Genomic DNA, 25,680 nt, shown 5'->3' with positions numbered 1-25,680 from the left:
AATAACCCTCAAGGTGTTTCTCAAAATAAATGTTCCATGGATTCCCAAAGATAGGCCTGATTATTTGTACCGCCCAAAGGCACTGTTTCCTAGGAGGGCTGGGGCAGTCACTAGAATGGCCAGCAACTAATAGAGGCATAAACAAAGGTTATCTAGAAAGAGGGACCACAAGATTCTCTCATCTACTAAAAAATGTATTTGATTAGAGTTTAGTCTAGATTTTTCAATCACAAGTATTAGAATAGCAGTTATATATGTTTTCACTCTTTATAACAGATCACAGAAAGCCAGGCACACACACTAGAAGATGAAGTAGCAGAGGTTTTACAGAAATTGATCTCAAAGGAAGCCAACACTTATGAGGAGGAACCCAATAAACCGACAAGCGTGACTGAAAGTCAGGCTGGAAAAATACCAGAGAAAGTGGTATGTATATATGACTTCATATGCATGTTATGAGTGTGTGCATATGCATATGCATGGATGTGCATCTGTGTGTACTTGTATTTGTATATAATTAATACAATCTGTAAATAATTAATATCTTACTTGATGCCAAAGAAGATTTGGGATATGTGACACGTTGAACCCACTTAAAATATATACTCATGAAATACCAGTAAGTTAAAAGATATAAACCAACTCTCAGTTGAAAATGAAGATACGGGTTATATTATATTACACAGTAAAGGTTACATCTTATACTCCCCAGTAAATTAACCCATAATGTTAGGTGGAAATGTCATAACCATTCCACATAACAACTGCTTGTATAATGTCAGTGGACTGGAACCAAATATTTCACAGCTCTTTCAGTATACAACTTCTGCTCACAGAATGTCATCATCTGCCTCCAGAACCCAAAAAAAGAAATTCGGGTTGATTTGATCCTCTGCCACACCAGCCTGTGTTCCCAGAGCTAGTTCCCTGAAGCTCCCTCTCTGTTATATCCTGAGCCCTTCCACCTGTTCCTTCCTCTTCGCATTGGTTCAGAGGCCTGCAACCATCCTTTACTTGGACTAGTCATTCCCCCTTCCTTCCCCTTCCTGGCTCGATGCCTCTTCACCTTTTCTTTGGCATCACCACGCTACTAAAATCTTCCTCCCACTTTGAATTCCCTATAAAACTCTAGACAGAGCTGACCACAGAGGGATATAAGAAAATATCAAACTCTTCACCTCTCCTTTACTTCTCCACCAGAGTACCCAGACCCCATGGCTCCTCATCCCCTCCAATGCTGTATCCCAAATACAAGGAAAAAGAGTATATAGGCCCATCGTCCTGTTTTAGAGGAGGCTAGAAAACAGAAACTGGGTCTGGGTTTTTCTTTTACTAGATAGCATAACAGCTCCCTTTTGGTCTCCCTACTTCCCATCTCCACCAGCTTCCATTTTTTTTAAACAGATTTTTTTTAAAGATTTTATTTATTTATTTGACAGACAGAGATCACAAGTATGCAGAGAGGAAGACAGAGAGATAGAAGGGGAAGCAGGCTCCCTGCTGAGCAGAGAGTCTGATGCGGGCCTCGATCCCAGAACCCTGGGATCATGACCTGCGCCGAAGGCAGAGGCTTAACCCACTGAGCCACCCAGGCGCCCCTAAAACAGATTTTAAAGATCTACCCATAACATTTTTTTTTTACCCATAACATTCTTGATTTATCAAAGAATCCATGACATTCACTCAAGCTAACCATCTGAACTGAAAGTGACATAACTACTGTATTTTCCTGATCTCTCACTCCCATTTTGTACTCCTTATTCACCCATCTCTAAAACACCCATATGCTTGGACCTGTTCACTGTCATCTAAATGCATTAATGCAAATGAAATATTCATTCAGTACATATTTATTGAGGTACCAATTATGAACCAAGCACTGGGGATGTAATGCTCATTTAAAAAGATAGAATCCTTGCTCTCATGAAGCTTAAGGTCTAATGGAAAAAGTAGATGGTTTTCTTCACAAATAGTCACGTATTTTAACTACAACTGTCTTAAGTGCTTTGAGGAGAGAAACATGGTTCTATGAGACCTTGTTAAAAAGGAACCTGTACTGGACTTGGGCTCAGGGAAGTGACTTAAGCCAAAACTGAAGGCTGAATGGGAGTTAACTTGTGGATATGAGAGGTAGAATGTAGTAAAGAATGTGTGGAGTATCCAAGTAGCTGCTACAAGGGCAAGGTGGCTGACAAACAGAGAGAGCAATGAGAGATGAGCCTGGGGATGTGGACCCAAGGCAGACCAGGCAAGACTGTGGATTCTGATCTTTATTGTAGGACCATTGGGAAAACACTGGATGATTTTAAGCAAAGGAGTTACATGATCATATTTCTAAAAAGATAACTCTGGCTACAACACAGAAAATGCAGTGTTGGGAATAGATTAGAAATAGTTGATGTACCAGTTAGAAAGTAAGAGATGAAAGTATCTGGACTAGAGCCAGGTAATGGAGAAAAAGAGAAATGTACAAATTTGGGATAGATTTTGAAAGTAGGGCTAACAAGGCTACTGATGGATTAGATGAAGGAAATGAAGAGGAAGAGACAAGAAAGGCTCTTAAATTTCTGTCTAGTCTACTGAATGGACAATGGATCATTAACTAAGATGCAAAACACTGGAAATGGATCAGGTCTGGGAGAAAGAGTCCCATGTACCTTTCCAGATAGCCCTTAAAATTTCCCTGAGCAGTCCCCATGGTATGACTGTTCTGATGGCATTGGATATTCTGACAGGCTTTCCTGTATCCTGTCATCAAGTCTATGACTTCAAAGCTCCCCTCCTTGGTAAAAGGCACTTTTAGGAGGAGACACTCATGAGAACTGACAGAGGGGGAACTTGGCCAGGTAGGAACCTAGAAATTCCCTGTCTATTCTCCAGGAGCAGGAGCCAGGGTTCTCAGGTGAAGCATATGTCTCTTAGCCCCAGTGACCTTTCCATGTGGCTAGATGCCCACATGCCTGGAAAAGGGTTTGATCCTGCAGGAGCTTGCAAAGGAGGAGGTATTCCTACACTTCACATTCAAGGACACCAAAGAGGAAAGAATCAAGATGGAATGTAGTTAGTTCTAACAAAATGTTTATTTTTTATTGACCCCCCTCCCCCACAATGGAGACTCCAATGGCAACAATTCAAGATGGTTTTACTAATGGACAAAATGATGAAACAGTATCTAATACCTTAACCTTGACAAATGGCTTGGAAAGGAGAACTAAAATCTACAATGAAGACAACTTTGAGGAACTCCAATATTTCCCAAACTTCTATGCACTACTGAAAAGTATTGATTCAGGTAAACACTGTGTTTTCTGACCATGCGGAATAGAAACAGTAATTCCAGGAAGTGTATGGGTGGGGCTTTTTCTTCCTGTTTTCAGCTAAATGCAGTCTTCAATGACATATATTATGGCCTTGGGGAAAAGAGTTCACATCAATTTTTTCAAAAAAAGAATACTAGTTATGAAAATATTTAGGAAAGGATAATCAGGAAAGGTGGAGTTTCTGGATAATTCAATCTTCTTGTTAACAGAGGGTCCACTTATTTGTTCAAAAAACAGTCACTGGACATGTGTGGTGTTTGGGACGCTGAGGTAAGTAAGCCCTGCGCAGATGAGGAGAGAAATCAATGTCACTGCCTGACTTGCTCAGCCTCAAATCTTATTGCAAATCTTTTTTTTTTTTTTAAAGCTGTATTCATTTTCCTCTCTTGGTGGGAACAGTGTGTATAACATAATTTAATCCTTTTAAAAATAATTCAGATTTTTGCTTTTTAGACATTTTCAGCTTCAGTCTTGAAATGAAATCAAATGAACTTAACATTGGACCACAGCAAGTCAGGAGCCCAAAACACACTTGGCAAATGATTTGTTTTGTTAAAAACAAAGTCCTCAATGTGTCTTTTCTCTTACATGTACATCAGAATAGGTTAGCTGAAGATTTCAATTCATGTTTAGTTTTGATTAATCTTCAAGGAAGATAATAATGAGCAAATTTTCTATTGTTATTATTGTTCGGACAGGTGATCTGCACTGCTTTATGGCTTTTCCTCTCTCTGTTCAAAGATTCAGCCCTGGATTGAACATTTGTAATAAATATTTCCCCAAGAAGGGACCTTAGAGTGAGCTTTCATTTCTGGAGAACATCTATTGTCCTTCAATTCCAGACACTGGCCAGATGGCACCATCCCCTTTGCTGGTGCTTACAGGGCTGGTACATCTTGAGTGTCCATTCTCAGCCATCTTGCCCCATTGGATGGCAAATGCCCAGCTCAGAACCTTTGTCATCTTAGTGAGTCACTTCTTGTCAGGGAAGAACATTAGCATGACACCAGATAACTTTACAGATGTGACCTTGAACAAACTGTGACAGCTGAAGTTATTTACCATCGCTTTTCTGGGATCTCTTCCTCATTTCCTCTCTCACACTTCTTCTCTCCCAACTTTGGAACTTTCGTGGTATTTGAAAGATTCCACTGTATGGAATGTTTTTATTTTACTTATCTTTCAATTTCCTTGACCCCCACCCATTCTTAATCTCCTTTTTTTTTTAATAGAATTTTAATTTAAATCCTTACACTAAGGTCTTTGACAATACCCATCTTTCTCACCCAAAGTCTGAACCAACTGAGAAATAATAAAATGGGTAGAAAACCAAAATATTTCTGATAACTGATAAAGTCTGGGTTGTCAGGGTTGTAGAATGCAGCTTAGTGTGAGATCCAACAATAGGCCTGCTCACACCCTGTCCTCAGTCTAGTTCTTGGAATAGCCAATAACAAGGATCCTTGGATTCTACAGAGCAGGTACTTGTTTCAGATCTTTGCCTTCCACTGTTCCAGGGGAGGAAAAAGAAGAAAGATTCTAAATCCCTATCAGTCAAAAAATAAAGACTATTGGCCATTGCCTACCAACCCCATCTATAGCAAGGATGAAAAGATGGTGGGGGAAAGGCCAGGAGTATTTAGAAGACAGCCTTCATGGCAGCCAAGAGAATAGGGAAAATGGGCTCTCCTCTAGCACCTTTCTTCAAAAAACAGAAATAATTTTTTTTTAAATTTTAGAACATATATATATATATATATATATATATATATATATATATAATGACTATGGAATTATAAACTATTGTCTTCCATCAAGATGCAGGACAGTATGTCAAATTATGAAGAGTTTCCAAGAAAGTGGTTACCTACAGGGAAGAAGAGTTGGGGGGTGGGTAGGAAGAAAATATTATTTTCACTACTATTTACTTCTGTACTGTCAGAATATTTTTACTACATGCATATATTCTTTCAAGTAAAATAAAGTTTAGAAAGCAATATATATTACTATTAATATTAAAAGATCAACCCTACATTATAAAAAATAAAGATACACATGTGTTTTTATTTTCAAATATTATTTGACTAATGAAAACAGGTCATTCTTGCCCTCAAAAACATACAGCCTGAATAAAGAAAAATTGTTGGGTCACAAATTTTCTAACTTTGTTTTTGAGTTCCTATTACCTCAGGTTGTAAACTGCCTCTTTATCATCTACTCTATTAATAAAGTATTTTAGATTAAAGTAAATCTTTTTGGAGAAGTTATAATTGATTGCCCATTTCTGGAAAAGTTCATTATCCTGTATTCTGAATCAAATCTTAGCCTTTCTGTAAATTAAATATATGTGGTTTCAGCTATAAGTGTAGGGAGAAATATTTCAATAAGATGCCTACTTCATAAACTGACACTGAAAGAGGAAGCTATATTCCACTAGTTTTTTTTTAATTATTTTGTTCTTTTATATAGAAAAAGAGGCAAAAGAGAAAGAAACACTGATTACTATCATGAAGACATTGATTGACTTTGTGAAGATGATGGTAAAGTATGGCACAATATCTCCAGAAGAAGGTGTTTCCTATCTTGGTGAGAGTCTTATCTGTTTTGTTTTCACTGTAACAGTTTTCATTGTCCAAAGTGAATTAGGGATTTAAGCAATAATTACGTCACAAACCTGATCATTTATACCAAAATAGCCTGAAACATCTGAGTAACCGGAATTGACCAGCTTGATAATGCACAGAAATAAAATTAACCAGAAATTTTCAACTCTTTCTAGATACGGCTTGAGGGCAAACATTTCACATTTATTACATTTTGTCTTATTAACATTTTCCAAATATCTCCATGGAGACAATTTTATTAAAATTCAACCCCTCCTTTTGTTTTTTTCAATTGTGTTTGCACGGTCAGGACTAAAATAGTTGATTTTAAGCAGTGAGGTCTGCGTGTGGTAGGAAGGAAAGAGACCGGGACTGAGCTGCAGAAGTGATGCTCCCTGGTCTGGCTCTGCCAAAGACCACCTTGGTCCCATGGGATGTCCCAAGCACTCACCTTGCTTGACCTTAATTTCTGCATCTGTAAAATAAAGGACTGTGTGATCAGTGATAGGGCTGGCGAACTACAGCCATGGAACCAAATTTGACCCATTGCCTATTTTTGTATATCACACAACTAAGAGTTGCTTTTATACTTTTAAATGGTTGAAAAAAAATGCAAAGAAGAGTTGTATTTTGTGACACAAGAGAAGTATATACAGTTCACGTGGCACTGCCCATACATGAGGCTTTATTGGCACACAGACACACTCATTTGTTTCAATGCTGTGTCTAGCCCCTTCTGTGCCACAACGTCAGAATTGAGTCATTCCAACACAGACCACAGATGGTCCACAAAGTATTTACTACCTGGCCCTTTACCAAAAAAGTTAGCTGAACTTTGATTCCTTGAACTTTGTAATAAGCTTGAACGTTCTCTGTGCATGTGGGTTGTTTAAAGAAAAAAAAAAAAGCCTTTGGTTTTCCTGCTTGGTTTAGTTAATCAACAAATACCATTTATCTCTGATGTCCTTTGAGCAAGATGACCTCATGACCCCTTACTCTGATCTTTAAGAGAGGAGGAAGAATTAGAAGAGAAAAATCTTGGGGCACATGGGTGGCTCAGTGGGTTAAGCCTCTGCCTTTGGCTCAGGTCACGATCTCAGGGTTCTGGGATCAAGCCTTGCATCGGGCTCTCTGCTCAGCAGGGAGCCTGCTTCCCCCTCTCTGCCTACTTGTGATCTCTTTCTCTGTCAAATAAATAAAATCTTAAAAAAAAAAAAAAGAAGAAGTAGAGAAAAATCTCATAGGATAGAATGATCCAGAATTACTCTCTATGAACTCCATTATTTTCCACATGAAAATAATTTTGTGGTTTTGTCCTGATTGTGAAGGAACATATTTATTTTTAAAAAATCAGTGAATGCAAAATGATGTTAAAATGAAGTACAAAGGGGCAACTGGGTGGCTCAGTCAGTTAAATATCTGCCTTCGGCTCAGGTCATCCTCCCAGGGTCCTGGGATCCAGTCCCGCATGGGGCTCTCTGTTCAGTTGGGAGCCTGCTTCTCCATCTGCCTGCTGCTCTCCCTGCTTGTGCTAGCTCTCTCTTTCTCTCTGACAAATAAATGAATAAATAAAGTCTTTAAAAAAAAAAGAGAAGAAGAAGAAGAAAAAGTAAAAAAATCACTCATAGTACTGGCACCCAGGTGACATTGTGGTTTATATCCTTCCAGATGATTGTCTGTGTTTGCACACATATATACCATGGTTCTTTCTTTCTTTGTTTTATCTTGTTTAACAAAAAAATAGGCTCATATTATACATAATCCTTTGAGGCCTACTTTACTCAGTATGATCAAAGGCATTGTTTCAGATCAATCACTATTTCATACCAATACCCTGTGACTCAAATTCCACACTTGTCGTTTACCCAATGGAAATAGACTAGAAATGCCACAAGTCCTAGGGGAAAGGTAGGTATTTCCACTCCTGTTCATAGCTGTGCTATCCAGTACAGTAGTGGAAAGGGAATTCATTTCCTCATGTAACTGAGGAGTCCAGGGGCAGGGATGGTCTGACATTGGGTTTGTAAAGTCCACCAGTAGTGTGAGGAATCTATCCCTCCCCTTGTCCCATCACTGACTTTCCAGGTGTTGATTCATTCCAGAGAAGCTGCCCTGTTATAGGAAAAAAATGGCTGGTAACCTCCACCCTCACAGCACAGCAAACTTGGCAGGAAAAGATCGTCTTTCCCTGTGGTCCTAGAATTGAATCTCATGGTCTTGGCTTGCATCGGGCTCATCTTTGAACCAATCACTCAGCTCAGGGCAGTCGAGACCCTGAGGAACCAGGCCTGGATTATTAGCCCCGCCCGAGCCAAATGTGCTGAGAATGAGAATGGTCTTTTTTCCCCCCTTTTTTTAAGATTTTTATTTATTTATTTGACACAGAGAGAGAGAGAGAGAGCAAGAGCAGGAACACAGCAGGGGGAGTAGAAGAGGGAGGAGGTTTCCCATGGAGCAGGGAGCCTGATGCAAGGCTTGATCCCAGGACACTGATCAGATCACGACCTGAGCCGAAGGCAGACCCTTAACGACTGAGCCACCCAGGCGCCCCTGGTCTGGGTTTTGTGTTTTTTTTTTAAGATTTTATTTATTTATTTGACAGAGAGAGATCACAAGTAGGCAGAGAGGCAGGCAGAGAGAGATTGGGAGAAGCAGGCTCCCTGCTGAGCAGTGCGGGGACTCGATCCCAAGACCCTGAGATCATGACCCGAGCCGAAGGCAGCGGCTTAACCCACTGAGCCACCCAGGCGACCCTGGTCTGGGTTTTCTAAAAGAAAATCAAGGTGTAGTTATCACAGGTGTCCATTAAAGGCTTTAATCCCAGACATGTTCTAGCAGTGGCCCCAGAGACGGGAAGAGACTTCTGCAATTAACTGAATAGGACGCTGAGTTAAGGATCCCGAATAATACAAAATAATAGATTCCTAGAAATAAGATCCATGCCAAACATCTTAACCACAGTGTTAATATTGTGGAATGGTTTTATGATCTGTCTGGTGAGGTTTAAACAGTTTTAGTAGAAGTTTGATATCATCTTTCAGGAAATAAAATTATATTTCTTTTTTTTTAAGATTTTATTTATTTGACAGAGAGAGATCACAAGTAGGCAGAGAGGCAGGCAGAGAGAGAGAGAGGGAAGCAGGCTCCCCGCTGAGCAGAGAGCCCGATGCAGGACTCGATCCCAGGACCCTGAGATCATGACCTGAGCCGAAGACAGCGGCTTAACCCACTGAGCCACCTAGGCGCCCCTAAAATTATATTTCTTATTCCTTCCCTTCCTCCCTCCAGAAAACTTGGATGAAACTATTGCTCTTCAGACCAAGAACAAGCTAGAAAAAAATGTTACTGACAATAAAAGCAAACTTTTCCCAGGTATGATTTATTTCACTATGTTTCTACCTTTAGCACAATCATCCTTCATGTAAATAATGATTTCAATAAACATTGATCAACAATTATAAATTTCAGAACTTTTAAAGTCTGAAATCCAAGCATAGGATTAAGTAGCTATAAATTTTGCTATTCTGTGGCTGGTCTCCGCATAGATATCTGATCCCAAGGAGCACTGAAAAGAAAAGCAGGTCTTCCCTGAAGATTCTTAACAGGAGGCTGGTGGGATAGGGGGATAACTGTATATCACAAAACTGAGTCATTCTTCCTGAAATTTTCCTTCAGGCATTTTTTTTCTCTCCCAAGATCACCATTTCTCCAGAACCCTCTCTCTGATCATCGGTCTACTCTGCTGTGCCTCCACTGGTTCTCCCCTCCCAAGACTTCCTCTCCTCTGAGAAAGTCTGTGCCCCTAGGTAGTGTGATTTACCCCCTCCTCTTGGTTTTTCTCCTCCTGCATCTCCACCCATCACATCCTGGAACCAAGTGGTACAAAGGAGCCTGCTCTGAAGGAGGCAGGAGGAACAAAAAGAGAAAAGATCACACGTTCTTTGGTGTCCCTATCACAGAAGTTAGGTACATACATTTGATGGAATATTATGCGGCTTTTTAAAATGATGTTTCCAAGTAGTTTCTTATACCCTGGAAACATCTTTCTATCATGATGTCAACGACAAAAGCAAGGAACAAAATTGTACTGCAACTATGAAAAGAAATTACACATCAAAAAATATATACAGACCACGGCACTAGAAGCAGATGTTTTCATAATGATGTAACAACTGACTTCTTTCTTCTTTCCTCTTTTTTTCTATAGTAATAACCCTTTTATTGAAAAAACAAACCTTATGGTTAGGCTGCTTGACATTTCCTATTTTATTTACAACAGGGATGCATTACAACGTTTTCAAGAGGTTAGCTACTACAAGGTGTGTGACATTTTTAATTCAATAGAAGACTGCTAGAAGGAAATAGATTTTTTTCCCCACTCTTGTCCCCTCACTTTTTTTTTTCGAAGTATAACTGATACAGAAGTTAGTTATTTTTAAGTGGCAAGTGAACAGCTTCCATTCTGACAGCAAGGGTTCAGTTCTCTTCTTTGTATTAGGGAGGCCAGGGATAAGGGAATATGAAGAAAGAGGCAGAAGGAAGTCTTGCCAGAGCCCCAAATTCTTAGGTGCTACTCCAAATTATAGTGTTCTTCAACAGTACAACATCATGGAGAGATTAAACAACTAAAGAGTTACTTTACTTTGGAATGAAGATTCAGATTTACTTTGGGACCCGGCATGTCCTACTTGATTGCCTACATTGATTATAGTAAGGAAAATAGTCTATGCTCTAATGACACAGTAGCAGAAGGGAAAGAGCACTAAACCAAAACCTGGAAAGGTGAGCCTTTGCCCCAGCTCTTTTGCTCACTCAGTGCTCATCTCTTCCTATTCTGGGCCTCAGTTCCCTCTTCTGTGAAAGGGTGGGTGGAAGAGGAAGTTGGACAAGATAATCACTAAGGTCCCTTTCAGCTCGAAAAATGATCTGACCTTAAGCAGTACCTTTACAATAAAGTTTATTTCTACATTATGAATTAATTAATAGATAGGAAATAGGGTAATAACAACAGTGCACAATCTGATTACAGCACCATCAGAAAAGAGTCATGAAGAAACAGATAGCACCAAGGAAGAAGCAGCTAAGATGGAAAAAGAATATGGAACATTGAAAGATTCCACGAAAGATGATAACCCAAGAGGAAAGACAGATGAGCCAAAAGGTATGGAATTAACAGCTCTAAGTTGGCAATGAAATTGGAGGAGCAAAAATTGTCATGACACCCAGGCTGATCAAAAATGCAAGCCCCAACTAAATCAGCACCATCTGTATAGAAAAGATTCAACACATGGTATCTTTACTAGAATAACAATCTTTTTTAATGGTCTTGAGTCTCCTAGAATGGCAAATTTGTTCTGTCTTCTGATGGTCTTTACTGTCCAATGGACTTTTGTACTTGGAGAGGAATACTTATGACCATTTGTGCATCATTTAAGGTCTAATTTATAATTTATTAAACACCTTTTTTGACATAATTAACATTCCTCTAAATAATCATATGCTACTTATTCAAGAAAGTCATCAATATTTATGGATTTAACAAAGCATATTCCCTTAATCATCTATAGTGATTGAAATGAGATGAGCAGTCTTAAGGACCTGATTAAAAATCACAAATCTGGGGCACCTGGGTGGCTCAGTGGGTTAAAGCCTCTGCTTTCGGCTCAGGTCATGATCCCAGGGTCCTGGGATCGAGCCCCACATCAGACTCTCTGCTCAGCAGGGAGCCTGCTTCCTCCTCTCTCTCTCTGCCTGCCTCTCTGCCTACTTGTAATCTCTGTCAAATAAAAGAAATAAAATCTTTTAAAAAAATAAATAAATAATAAAAAAATAAAGATCACAAATCCAGTATATCAAATTTCCTTATAACTTGAATACCTTAAAATGCACAAAAGCACACATTAAACTAGCCCAATAATTACAAAACTTATGTTTTTATCCTTATTCTTAAAGATTCCTGTGGTCCAATTTCTACTGTGCCTTAGAAGGTCTATGTGATATAAAATTTACTTTTTCCTAGGATTTTAGAGATTTTACTACAATATTGAAGAAGAGACCCTGTGGGGGGTGGGGGGGGGAGGTGGGGGGGAGAAAGAAAAAAGAAAAAGGCCCTATGAGCATGCAAGTTCTAAGTTGCTAACCCTTCGATTTCAGGTCAGGATGTGGGATCTGGTTGCACAGTCCAGTGCTTCAAAACCCTTTTATGCCGTGGGCTAGTTACATCATGGAAAATGTACCTAGCCCTCAGATAGGTATTCTTCTTCCGAAACTCCGTGTCTTAACTCAAAGTTGTGAACAGATGGCTTAACCTACCTTATTTTTCTGTCATTATGGTATATTTGACCCTTATGGTATAATTAGAATGTTACCTATATCTTATCAGTGTCTTATTAGTAGGGTCATCTGGAGGTTTTATTCCATAGAAACTGGGGGAGTGGGTTAGTGCTCTTTCTCTCGGGGGCAAAGGAGGTGTGACATTCAGCTCATCTATCATCTGAAAAGACACCACTGGGCTCTCTTGTCATTACTTATTATGTATAATCCTTAGTGTCAATGAACGGATGGACTTGGCTTTTCCTTTCTGGCTGATATGATACCACGAAAGCTGATTGCGTTCATGGTATAGCTCTTACTTTTGAAGGGACTGCTTGGCCTACTCACAGGTTCCTAGTCTCTTCTGTTCATACAGACAGAAACAAGTTCACATTCCTACTTGATAATAGATCCTGCTTAACAGAGTCTGTATATTAAATCGAAAAAAAGCAAACCAATTATGTATTTAATATCTTCTAACATCTTAACAGCAAAAACAATTACAAACTACTTTCCATTTATATCACAACTACCTTTGTTAAGACTTAATATCAACCTTTTCCATTTATGTAGGATGTTCTCCTCCATGGATGATGATGTTGTTGATGATAATGAAGATGATTTTATGCTTGAATTGGTGTAGCTTGGGAGCAGGAGCCCCTGATCCTCCTTTATCCTTTTAACACTGTGCCCGGTAGTTTTTTGTTTGTTTTGTTTTTTATGTTCCAAGGGTTTATTTAAATTCTAGTTAGTTAACATATAGTGCAATATTGGTTTCAGGAGCAGAATTCAGTGATTCATCACTTACATACAACACCCAGGGCTCATCGCAACCAGTGTGCCTGGTAGTTTTTAAAGGATCTTTGCTCTCTGGCAACAAAAGGATATTCTTGACTCACTGAACTTTCTCATCCCAAGACCTAAAATCAATTCCTCTTCAAATAGTTCTAGTTCTTTTCTGTAGAAAATATAGAGACCTGAACCTGGCTTAAATGGTTCAAATGAGTAGTAATATAGACCAAAAGTACTACTTCTAGTTCAATTATCGGGACTTTCTTGAGACAGGAAAAGTAATTTTTTTCTTAATATATCAAGTTCATGTTGATTTTTCCAATCTTGTAAAGCTTTATATTATTGTATTTTTTCCCCTCTAGCATAGACTTCATAAACCATCACATTTTTCTCCTACATCAAAATAACTGACATATCAACACTAATCTTTTGATGTAGTAACCTATGTTGAGAAAGATTATGATGTTGCATCTGGGCTCAGAAGGAAAGAACTTGGGAACGATTAATTGATAATGTTTGTATGGGCATAAAGAAGGGAGAATTGGTAATATACATGTCATGTTTGCTGACTTTGTAGACCAACCAGTCACACTGCCTTGACTTCGTTAGGTCTACTTCAGATGAGTAGTAAACTCTTCTGAATGTTTTTTCTTCTTTTTTTTTTTCAGCATATAGTAAAATATAGATAACATAAAAATGATCACATTAACCATTTTTAAGGATATAGTTCTGTAGCATTAAGTCTACTCGTATTATTTGTGACCATTGCTACCATCCATTTCCAGAACTCTTTTCATCCTGGAAAACTGAAACCCTATACTCATTAAATAAAACTCTCCATTCTGGGGTGCCTGGGTAGCTCAGTCATTAAGCTCCTGTCTTCAGCTCAGGTCATGATCCCGGAGTCCTGGGACCGAGCCTCACATTGGGCTCCCTGCTTAGTAGGGAGTCTACTTCTCCCTCTTCTACCCTCCTTGCCTGTGTCCCCTCTCTTGCTGTGTCTCTGTCAAATAAATAAATAAAATCTTTAAAAACAAAACAAAACAAAAAACCTCCTTTCCTCTCCCTCTTCAGCCCCTGGCAACCACCATTCTACATTCTGTCTCTGTGAATCTGCCTGTTCTAGATACCTCAAATAAGTTAATCATATAATATATGACTGGCTTTTTACTTCACTTAATATCCTCAAGGTTTATCTATGTTGTAGCATGTGTCGGAATTTCCTTCCTTTTTAGGGCTGCATAATATTCCTTTGCATTTATATACCAAATATTTTTTATCTCCCCGTTTGTCTATGGATACTTAGGTTGCTTCCACCTCTTGGCTCTTATAAATAATGCTGCTATCAATATGCATGTACAAGTATCTCCTCAAGACCCTGCACTCAATTTGGGGGCGAATATTCTAAGATCATATGTTAATCCTGCTTTTAATTTTTTAAGGAACCACCATACTGTTTTCCATAGTAGCAGCACGTTTTTACATCCCCCGCCAAAGTGTGCAAGGGTTTCAAATTCTCCACATCCTCATTAATACTAATAGATGTCAGGTGGAAGAGGAGTGGTAAACTTTTAAAAGATAGCTAACCAGGAAAAGAGTGGTCCTGTGGCCTGAGATACAAAGCCAGGAACTGGGCAGCACAGACCACTGCTGTTCACCCCCACAGAAAACCAGTATGCCTAGGTCATCTCCTCTGGGAGCAACCCATGTGTGATGATTGTATTTCCCAAAGACAGTAAGCCATCATCTAAGACCTCTGACTTGTAGGGACAGCATGCTCTGTGCTTAAGATAATACCTTCTATCGCCACTATCCAAATATCCATGGGAATGGATGCTGCCAGGTGTCTTTGCTTATTTTAGGGAAATGTTGTGTAAAAAAGGAATATGAAGGAGTTGATTCTTGGTAGCCTACTATCCTGTTTAGAATGTGAGTGTTTAGAGACTAAGGATGAGGTTATATTTCTTTTCTCATTAGGAATTCCATCAGATACTATTAGGGAGAGAAGAAAGTAAAACTCCATCCCTGTAGTGTTACTGTTTGTAATGGCTTGCCTGAAATATTAGGAGGAGTGTAGGGATTTGGGACTAAAATTATTTCCTTCTCCATTATTTGGAGATTTAATTTACTCATGCTACCCCTGACTCCTTTTACTCTGACATAAGGAAAACTAATTTTAGTACAGTTTAGAAAACTCCAACCTCAGCATGAGCCAAGGGCCAGGATTTCTTGAAAAGTATGTCATCCCCAAAGGGCATATTATGTCATATACCTTTGTATTGACAATTGCTTTGCTTTGCTTTGTTATAAAGCCCACTGAGACAACACATATTGTCTCTGGACAGAAAAATAAAAGCATCCATGTGGGTAAAAGCAGGATTTACTTGGTTTCCTGAGACATTTATCCACCTATAAATAAGCATTTATTCTGATGGCATGGCTGGCATTAGGCTCAGGAAGCAGACCTCTAGAAGTGATATAAGAAGTAATGCTTACCAGCAAGGACTCAAGTGCGCTTTGAAATGATTTGAGAATGATTCTTAACCCATATGCAGCCCAGTGTAACACAAGCTACATATGTATGCACATAGCTCCCTGATTGATGAGTCAAGAGTGCGTAGAACAGAGAGGTTGGAAGACAGTACAGGGCCGAGCAAAGAATGAGGTAATGGTCCAGCTAAAACCACTTAAATATAATTATAAGCAGAACACATTGTCAGGCATATCTGTAAAGAGTCTGTTTTGGTCTGGCAATGTGGCATGATGGCCCCCATCAAACCACAGCAAATACTATCAACCATGCCAAGCATATGCTGGATCGTCTGAGGAATAGCGATAATAATGGGAATAGGAAGAACAACAATGCCCTGAATTTATATCGCCCTTAGTCTTACAGAGCATGTTTCCATGGCTCTCTTTTTAGGTTTAATGTTAAACCAAAAAATCTGATTTAATTACCAATGATGAAAAATGGCACATCCACCTTTGAATATAGTTCAGTTAGACTAGTTGAACTCTCTATCCTACAGAGACTCATATTAAGAATAATCTTTTAGGGGAGCCTGGGTGGCTCAGTTGTTAAACGTCTGCCCTTTGGCTGGGGTCATGATTCCAGGGTCCTGGGATTGAGCCCTCATCAGGCTCCCTGCTCAGCGGGGAGTCTGCTTCCCCCTCTCCCATTTCCCCTGCTTGTGTTCCTTCTCTCTCTGTCTCTCTGTCAAGTAAACAAGTAAAATCTTTTTTTTTTTAAATAGAATAATCTTTTAAAATACTGATTTCTAATTGGTATAGTCATTTGAATGACTCAGTAATTCTTAAATTTAAGGACATGCCAATGAAATAAAATTTATTCTGATTTCAACTGTATTTATAAAGTTACCTAATTTTTCAAGTAAGTTGCTCTCTGGAGACTAAAGAAAATGTCTTTAAACCTTTATTCCATGATCTCAATGTGGGCCTATTTGCCAGTTTGATGTTTACTCATTCACTTTTGCTCTATGAGTCACTGAAAATCTTTTTTTTTTTAAACTGTCCAAGGGATAAGATAAGCATTATCATAACTCATTCCAAAGCTATCCTCTGTCAAATTTATGGCCAGATAATGGATATAGGTGAAAAAAGTGATCTCTAAGACACCTTTCACAGAAATATTCTATCATTCCCTTATCTTCCTTACAGAAACCAGAAAAGAAAAGGTAGCCTGTTTAATTAATAAATTGGCTAACTCATGAGGATGCTGTTATTTTTAAAGCAACACAAGAGGAGAGAAACCTGTGCCTTTATTCAAGCCCCAAGTCATTCTGCTAAGAATGTCCAAAAATAGTAAGTCCAGTCTTCTCCCGTGTGAGTCAGCAAGTATGCCAGGAACTAAGCATGGGCACAGGAGACCTCCCATCAACAGAGATTTTTCGAGGATAGCAAAGGAGAATTTCTTTTTACATGTAGAACCCATGGGTCTTCTTTTCAGAATTCATCCTTAAATTATAAATAAATAAACTGAGGCTTAGAGAATTAAGGAACTCACCCAAGATCTCCTAGCCAGAGTGGCAGAGCCAGGTCTTGAACCCATGCCCCTTGACTCCCATCCAGTACTCCTCTGAGTATTTCTTTGGGGCAGGTAAAAATGTCAGCATTGTACTGAAATTCTTGAAGTGAATGGCTCTGAGGCCATGTTGGCATCCATGATACCATTATCACTGACTTGACTTTATGCCATTCAAAACTATAATCATGTCATCTTCACAGAATTTTAAGGGTATCAAATTTAAATTTTTTTTTAAAGATTTTATTTATTTGTCAGAGAGAGAGAGGGAGAGAGAGCAAGCACAGGCAGACAGAATGGCAGGCAGAGGCAGAGGGAGAAGCAGGCTCCCTGCCGAGCAAGGAGCCAGATGCGGGACTCGATCCCAGGACGCTGGGACCATGACCTGAGCCGAAGGCAGCTGCTTAACCAACTGAGCCACCCAGGCGTCCCTCAAATTTAAATTTTTATAAACACTCTTAAGCTCTAATATCTTTAGTATGTCCAGTATTCAATAGGTTCATTATATTGATTTCTACAGGTTTGTTGTTGCTGTTGTCTTTTCGGGGCTGGGGGGACAGATCAGGTTAGCATTCGTGTATGAAAAGGGGTATTACTTTTGCAGTGCTGAAAACCAGAACAGCCAGAAAAGCAGGGCTGCTTCTTGATCCTGGCCCTCTTCCCATCTGCTTCAGCATATGTTTTAAAGATTGTGCCATATTACCTCAGCCATGAGCTATTTGTTTCCAAAGGAAACTGAAATAAATTTGAAAAAAATAGTCCAGCTTTCCAAAGTGGACTCTCATGGGCTTTTACTGCACACTGTGTAAATAAAAGATTTGCTTACCAGCTCCCCAGAAAAGAAAATGTAAATAGGAACCAGCTGTTCCTCTCTAAGAGCAGAAGACACCTGATTTCATTCACCTGTCACCAGTGCTCCAGTAAGTGTGTGGAGGGCTCAATGCTGGTGGCAGTGGTTCCCAAATCCACCCCCCCCAACATGGGAACCTCAGGACCATTTTTTAAAAATCATGTTTGGCCCCTACCCCCGGATAGTCTCATTTAACTGGTATGAAGAATAACCTTGGCATCAGGATTTTTAAAACCTCCTCTAAATGACTCTAGTATGCGGCCAAGTTTGAGAACCACTGCCTTATTGGCTAGTTTGGTAACAACAACAACAGGTACTAAATTGTTTTAGTCTAAAAGGTGGATTTTACCCAGCTACAGTCTGTAGAGGCTCCAGATTCATTCCAGCTCAAGACCAGGTCCTGACCTTTACTCAGCTGTGTTCCTTTGGGCGTGTCACTTAACTTCTTTGAGCATTAGTTCCCTTGCAAGTAAATGGGAATGAAAATGCTAATTTCTTAGAGTTCTGTGAAGATTAAATGACATATGGATATAGTATGTCTAGCACATTTGTAGGTATTTTAAATTGTTTCTGCTATAACTGTCATTTCAATTCAGAATTCATTATACTTCAAGTCTTTCAAATAAACTTTTTTTTTTGTTAAAAACAGAAATCTGTACCATTTACACTTTAACAAAGTTAAATTCTTCTGATTACAATTTGGCATCTAAGAAGCCTTTATCCATTCACTTATTTGACAAATATTTATTGATAGACTACTACATGTCAGGCTTTATCAGCAAATAAGAAATATTTCTAAGGGAGGAAGACAAACAATAAACTTGCACAAATTATATAATTTGGTAGAAAGTGATAGTGTTATAGATAAAAATAAAGCAGAAGAGGAGGATGAGAGTGCTGGGGGAGGGTCTATTTTAAATTAGAGAAACTGTTGGGACACCTGGGTGGCACAGTCCATTGAGCCCAAACTCTTGGTTTAGGCTTAGGTCATGATCTCAGGGTTGTGAGATCGAGCCCCACACTGGACTCCACACTTACCACAGAGTCTGCTTCAGGATTTTCTCTCTCTCCTCTCCCTCTACCAACACCCCCATCCCACTTACCCTCATTCTCTTTCTCTCAAATAAGTAAATCTTTAAAAATAAATAAATTAGAGAAACTGTCCCAATCATATGTGGTTATGATCCACAAGATAGTAGTTTAGTTTTAATGGATTACAGAATAGATTCCTTTAAGCTGCAATAAACTCATTTTCGGTTATGGGTTGGTAATATCAATATAGTGGATAAAATTACTTTCAAGAAGTTCATAATTTTTATTTATTTAAAAAAATTTTTATTTATCTGTTTCAGACAGAGAGATACAAAGAGAGAGAGAGCATGAGCAGGGGGAGAGGCAGAGGGAGAGGGAGAAGCAGGCTCCCCGCTGAGCCAGGAGCCCGATGTGGGACTCAATTCCAGGACCCTGGGATCATGACCTGAGCTGAAGGCAGACATTTAACCATCTGAGACACCCAGGCACTCCCATTTCATACTTTTAAAAATTTAACTTTTTTTTTAAGATTTTATTTATTTATTTGACAGACAGAGATCACAAGTAGTCAGAGAGGCAGGCAGAGAGAGAGGAAGGGAAGCAGGGTCCCCACTGAGCAGAGAACCCGATGAGGGGCTCGATCCCAGGATGCTGAGACCATGACCTGAGCCAAAGGCAGAGGCTTTAAGCCACTGAGCCACCCAGGCGCCCCCCCAAATTTAACATTTTTATAGGAAATCGGTTCCTGAGCAAAAAGCAACTAACAAGATGATGCCAAGTCCTCTATTTCAAATTGCCTTAGGTTGGGTTCCTTCTGAAGCAGATCCTGAGAGAAGGATTTGAGGTCAAGTTTAATAGGGAGATGACCCCAGGGAACACCTCTGGGGGGCATAGGTACATGAGACAGGGAGAGGAAAGAGTCCCATATAAGTTGGGTTCACAAACTGGCTTCAGTTTTAACTGGAGCTCAGTCCCACAGATGATCTCTGGGAGGCTGTGTGGAATGTTCCTGAAGCAAAAGGAAACTGGGTATTTATCTACCATTCTACCCATCATTAGGTGAGGGCCCCTCTATTAGCATATATGGAATAAAGCAGACAGGAAGTTGGGGAAGCAACAGTTTCTGCTACATTGTGGCAAAAAGCCCATATTTATTCTGTACTCTACTAGTTTTAAAAATAAGGATATGCTTTTTAAAAAGAGTTTATTTATTTATTTTATTTTTAGAGACAGCATGCGAGAGGGAGAGAGTGGGAGGGGGAAAGAATCTCAAGCAGACTCCCTGCCCAGTTCAGAGCCCAATATGAGGCTCTGACTCATGACCCCGACATCATGACCTGAGCTGAAACCAAGAGTTGGATGCTTAACCAACTGAACCGCCCAGGCACCCCTCCTAATTGAGAGTGTGTAACACAGTATTTACACAGAGACTAAGCTCAAGTTTTCTTTTTCTTGAATAAGCTTTCCACATTATGCTATATCATAAATAAGATTGTGGGGTGAATGCTTAACATGATTTAAAGAACAAGATCATTTTCAATCATTCTTAAAAGTTTCAGAAGCCCTGATTTCTTAATGTGCTAATAACAAATTCTCTATCTGTTAAAGCCCTATATGAGATCCACTCATTGGATTTAAGTGCTTTAAGAACAATGAAGCCACATTCTTCACACATAGTCTCTACTAAGATTTCTTTCTTTGTTCAAAATGCTTTTTCTATACGAATTAATTTGAAATAGAATACACTGTTTTTATGCTACCAAATCCAACTGACCTTCTCAGCAAACAAGCAACAGGCAGTGAATATCACTATGAGCACTGTATCGTAACATTATAACTTCAGCCAGGAGGACTCGGTCTTTCATTTGCTCCAACATTCTTGAAAACAAAGCACGGAAACAAAGACTTCTTCCGCACAGGCGATTACAGTGAATTGGGGGTGAGAAGCGTGAATCTCTTCTCTTGTCCACTCATCCCTGTGGCAGAGGAACTTCCCCTTGTTTCTTTGGGTCCAGGTAACATGAAGCCCCAGGGGTGAGGCAAGAGTTCGGGCTTACAAGATCAGGAAGAAAGATGCCCAGGAGGTCACTTAGGTAAATGCAGAGGCGGAAACCGGAGCATCAGCAGATCCTTGGGCAGCGTTGTCATTCATGGACGGTAGTCGCGTGAACTGGGGTTCAAGCCTGCCTTCACAGCCGACTAGCCATCTGAACTTCAACGTGTTATTTTGTCTCTCTCTGCTTCAGTTTCTTTATCTGTAACAAGGGGAGGAAATGGGAGCACCTGAAGAGGGCGGGGTGAATAGTGAAAGGGATAGTGCATTTTGGAGCACAAAGCACAGCCCTTGGCACGTCCTAAGTGTCCTAACTCAACCAGGAAGTCTGGGCAGCACACTAGAGATAGCAGGGCTCGACAAGGAGTTCGGAATGGGTGGTCACCATTGAGCTTGGGCAGCCGTTACTTCTTGCAGAGCTCCTGGACTTTGAAGGCTTCTTTTCTCAGGCTATTCAGAATTCTCTAGACCACCTGGTCCCTTGGTGCAGACACTCTGAGCCCTAGGGACTGCCTCTGCTTTCGGGTGTGGTTGATTTCTTTGAGACAGAACAAGGCTACATCAGTGTCCACGTCCCAAGACAGATTTTTTTTTTTAAAGATTTTATTTATTTATTAGACGCACAGAGAGAGAAATCACAAGTAGGCAGAGAGGCAGGCAGAGAGAAAGGGGGAAGCAGGCTCCCTGCGGGAAGCAGGCTCCCTGCTGAGCAGAGAGCCCGATGCGGGACTCGATCCTAGGACCCTGAGATCATGACCCGAGCTGAAGGCAGAGGCTTAAGCCACTGAGCCACCCAGGCGCCCCCAAGACAGATCTTTTCTTTCAGATGATGCAGGTAGCAGAAACTTGGTAAGACCAGCTTCTAAATTCTACAGCTTTTTCCGATGTGGTCTCAGCCCAGTCGCTTACCTCTTTGAGCCTTAGTTTCCTTATCCCGCCCACTTGCAGGCCACAATGTATATAAAGGGCATGGGGAGCAGGTGTTTCAGTGATGCCTAGTTTCCTCTCACAACACCTGAGGAGAAGGTTTACCCGAGGGGAGCTTTACTAGAATAAGTTCTAAGGTTCACATCCAAACCTTGAAATGAGGCCCGTGTCACCACTTCATCTGAGTTGTTACACACCCCCTACCAGACTGAGCAGAAGACTTGTATGGCAGCCTACACAAAGTCACACACACGGACGTACTTAACATCATTCATTTAGTGATGGAGTCTTTTCAGTTTGGGAGTATCACCACTCCGATTTAGTTCTTGACCTGAGAATACTCCCCAGTTTGGAAGAACCAGTGCTAACCAGAGATGATGCAGTCTAAGAATTCAAGGCCCCTACCTATCCAGTGAACTGAATCAAAACTTTTCTGTCAGGACAACAGATGGGCGTGTGTGTGTGTGTGTGTGTGTGTGTGTGTGTGTGTGTAATGGCTCCTTGACACTAGCCTGGTCCTGTCTCGTGGAATCATCCCTACCCACTCTCCTCAGCAGCCCCCCCCCACACACACACACCAGGCACACAATTATGCACACTACTTCATGAGGGATACCGCCTCACAAGTGCTTGACGAGTCCAGGGTTTATGGCTCTAAACAAGAGTGTAGTCTTTAAAAAGAAATGCAGTGATATTTTATGAGTGTTTCATAGGGATTCTCTGCCTTTTTCCAGGGAAAACAGAAGCCTATTTGGAAGCCATAAGAAAAAATATTGAATGGTTGAAGAAACACAACAAAAAAGGAAATAAAGAAGGTAAGGATTTAGTGTGGTTGTAGACTGCCAATTTTACCCATTTGTCAGGGGTTCTTGTTAAATTAAGTTTCCCACAATCAAACCAGTGTAAAAAGACTCCAGAAAGAAGGAATGCCAGTGCAGGAATAGAATCTCCATTTCTCTTATTTTTCATAGCAGCCTCTCAAGCAAAGGCCTTTTCTTTGACATTTTATTATGAAAAACGTCAAACAAAAGTAGAGAGAATAGTATAATGAATTCCCATGTATCCATCAACTACCTCCAATAATTATCAACACTTTGCCCTTTCCTTGAAGTATTTTTTAAATTTAAAAAATATTTTTAGTTTTTTAAAAAGATTTTATTTTTTTATTTGACAGAGAGATAGAGAGTACAAGCAGACAGAGCGTCAGGGAGAGGGAGAAGCAGGTTCTCCACTGAGCAGGGAGCCTGATGTGGGGGCTCATCCCAGGACCCTGGGATCATGCCCCAAGCCAAAGGCAGATGCTTAACTGACTGAGCCACCCAGGTGCCCCTACTTACTTTTTTTAGAGGGAGAGGAGGCAAGGGTGGGTCAGAAAGAGGGATAGAGAATCCTAGGCAGGCTCCACAACCAGCGTGGAGCCCAGCGCAGAGCTCAATCCCATGACTGTAAGATCATGACCTGAGCTGAAATCAAGAGTCAAATGCTTAACTGACTGAGTCCCCCAGGTTCCCCTCCTTCGAGTATCTTTTTTTTTTTTTTAGATTTTATTTATTATTTATTTGACAGAGAGAGATCACAAGCAGGCAGAGAGGCAGGCAGAGAGAGAGGAAGGGAAGCAGGCTCCCTGCTGAGCCGAGAGCCCAATTTGGGGCTCGATCCCATGATCCTGGGATCATTTCTTTGAGTATCTTAAACAAAGGCATTTGTGACCGCATATTAGATGTACCCTGCCGTCATAAAAGCTGTCAGTCATTTACTTAAAATAAAACACAGAATAAGACTGTTCTGAGTACCAGAGAAGTGAAAATGAAAGCTGCTGCCTCCCCCTGTCCTCCCCAGCCCCCCAAGGAGCTCCCAGCATCACTCAAGCTACAGATGGCCCTGCTCAGTGCTGTCACAAACAGGTGGAGTGGTGCAAAGGTGGGGAGCCCATCTCTTTATAGGCAGATAGAGCACTGGGAGAAAGGTCCACAGGAAAGCCTTTGCTGGAAAGCTAAGGGACGAGAGTTGGAGGCAGAGGCAACACTGGGCGCCAAGACATAAAAAGACAAAAGAGTCATGCATTCTGGGAAACGGAGCTAACTCAGTTTCCCTGGAACACTGGGTGTCTTTGGGATGGTGGGTAGCAGCCAGATCAGGAAGGAGCTTGTGCACCCTGCAAAGGAGGTAAGATTCATCCAGAAGAGCCTAAATTAGGGCTTAATTAGGCTAGGAGCTGATTGAAGAAATAGGACCCCAGAGGACTGGGCAGAGATTGGAGGATCTGGAGCAGAAATGATGGGGCTTACACCGAGGCAAGGCAGCAGAAATAAAGAAGGGAGAAACTTGAGAGCAACGTGGAGAGGAGTCCACCACGAGTCCCAGGTATCTGACCAAGCAGTTGCCAAGTGATGCTTTTAAAATGAGATGAAGGACACCTGGGTGGCTCAGTTGGTTAAGCCGCTGCCTTCGGCTCAGGTCATGATCCCAGGGCTCTGGGATTGAGTCTTGCATTGGGCTCCTTGCTCGGCAGGCAGCCTGCTTTTCTCCCCGCCTCTGTCTGCCACTCTTCCTGCTGGTGTTCTCTCTTTCTCTCTCTCTCTCTCTCTCTCTCACAAATAAATAAATAAATAAAATCTTAAAAAAAATAAAAATAAAATGAGATGAGCGGTATTTTCAAACTTGAATGTGTATTCAGATCACCTGTGGAGCCCCTCAGGGTCTTAATGCCCAGGTTGCATCTCAGAACCACTAAATCAGACACTCAAGTGGAAGGACACAGGCATCGATATTTTTAACCCCCTCTTCCATGATTCCACTGTGTGGACAAGTTTGGGAACCACTGAGATAGAGCACAATGGGAGAAAGAGATCTTTCTTGCTCCTCTTTAGCTTGTGATCTTATTAAATTGAGTGAGATGGAAACAATTATTAGCTTTTTGTACATATTTCATTTTATTTGGTTCAGAATGGTGTGAATTTCCACTCTGTCAGTTCCATTCAAATTCACATGAACTATATTTCATCAAATCTGTCATTGGTTGAAAAACGTACCATTGTTTCATATACCACTAAGGAAGAAAAATTATAATGTGCCATCAACTTTAAAATAAAAAACTGTTGATCTTAGAATGAGTGTAATACAGTAAGTACCAAACACATTTTGAAACCAATATTCATTTTATGGTCCAACAGTTTAGGAGTACTTAACGTTCTTTCTTTTACTGATTAACATGAATCAGACCCTGGTCATGACCCACAACATCCTGCAATTTAATTTTCCACTTCCAGAAATGACCAACCTAGTGAAGCATGGAACCCTAGTGCTTGCATCTCAAAGGACTCTGAGCAAATTGCAGAATGATAGTGTTGAGTTCGAGGCTCCCCTCTGCCTGTAAGCAGTGGGGGCAACCTGCCTTATACCCTCCTGACGGCAGAAGCAGAAAGCCTTTCTTCCATTGCCTTTGTATGTGCTCTGCTTGACCTAGCTCACCTCTTTAAGCCTGTGGGGATCTAGATCTGGGACCTTGGAGTGGCTGCAGCTGTGTGAGCAGCAAGTCCATTTGCTCTAGGAGTTCTGACCTTCCTTAACCTCTGTGGCTGCCCTTTGCTGGGCAGGGGTTTGGGTGACCTGCATCTCCTTCCCAAATCCAGGAAAGGAAGGTCCCTGTGATGTGATACTGAGGAGAAGGAAAAAACTTTGTGCACCCTTAAAGTCTGTACTTTTAAAAAACTGAATCACAGCCCTTTTTTCTTTGGAGTGTTAACAAC

The 25,680-nt window shown here is 40.5% G+C and overlaps 1 protein-coding gene across 2 annotated transcripts in view; it reads left to right on the top strand.

Annotated features, from left to right (window-relative positions):
- The window catches only part of SCG3 (secretogranin III), a 36,426-nt gene that overhangs the window by 8,081 nt on the left and 2,665 nt on the right, over positions 1-25,680 (top strand). The window contains exons 7-12 of one of the 2 annotated variants that reach the window (XM_032856480.1): positions 277-426; positions 3,106-3,292; positions 5,790-5,906; positions 9,212-9,295; positions 10,953-11,084; positions 22,666-22,746. In XM_032856480.1, the coding sequence (XP_032712371.1) occupies positions 277-426; positions 3,106-3,292; positions 5,790-5,906; positions 9,212-9,295; positions 10,953-11,084; positions 22,666-22,746 (751 nt within the window). The remainder of the gene's footprint in view (positions 1-276; positions 427-3,105; positions 3,293-5,789; positions 5,907-9,211; positions 9,296-10,952; positions 11,085-22,665; positions 22,747-25,680) is intronic. The other variant, XM_032856481.1, reaches the window with a different exon arrangement.

The sequence above is a fragment of the Lontra canadensis genome, unplaced genomic scaffold (assembly GCF_010015895.1).
Source record: "Lontra canadensis isolate GAN:19392208 unplaced genomic scaffold, GSC_riverotter_1.0 scaffold12, whole genome shotgun sequence".
NCBI classification, from domain to species: domain Eukaryota; kingdom Metazoa; phylum Chordata; class Mammalia; order Carnivora; family Mustelidae; genus Lontra; species Lontra canadensis.
The sequence above is the reverse complement of the archived record's forward strand: the minus strand, read 5'-3'. Positions and strand labels throughout refer to the sequence as shown.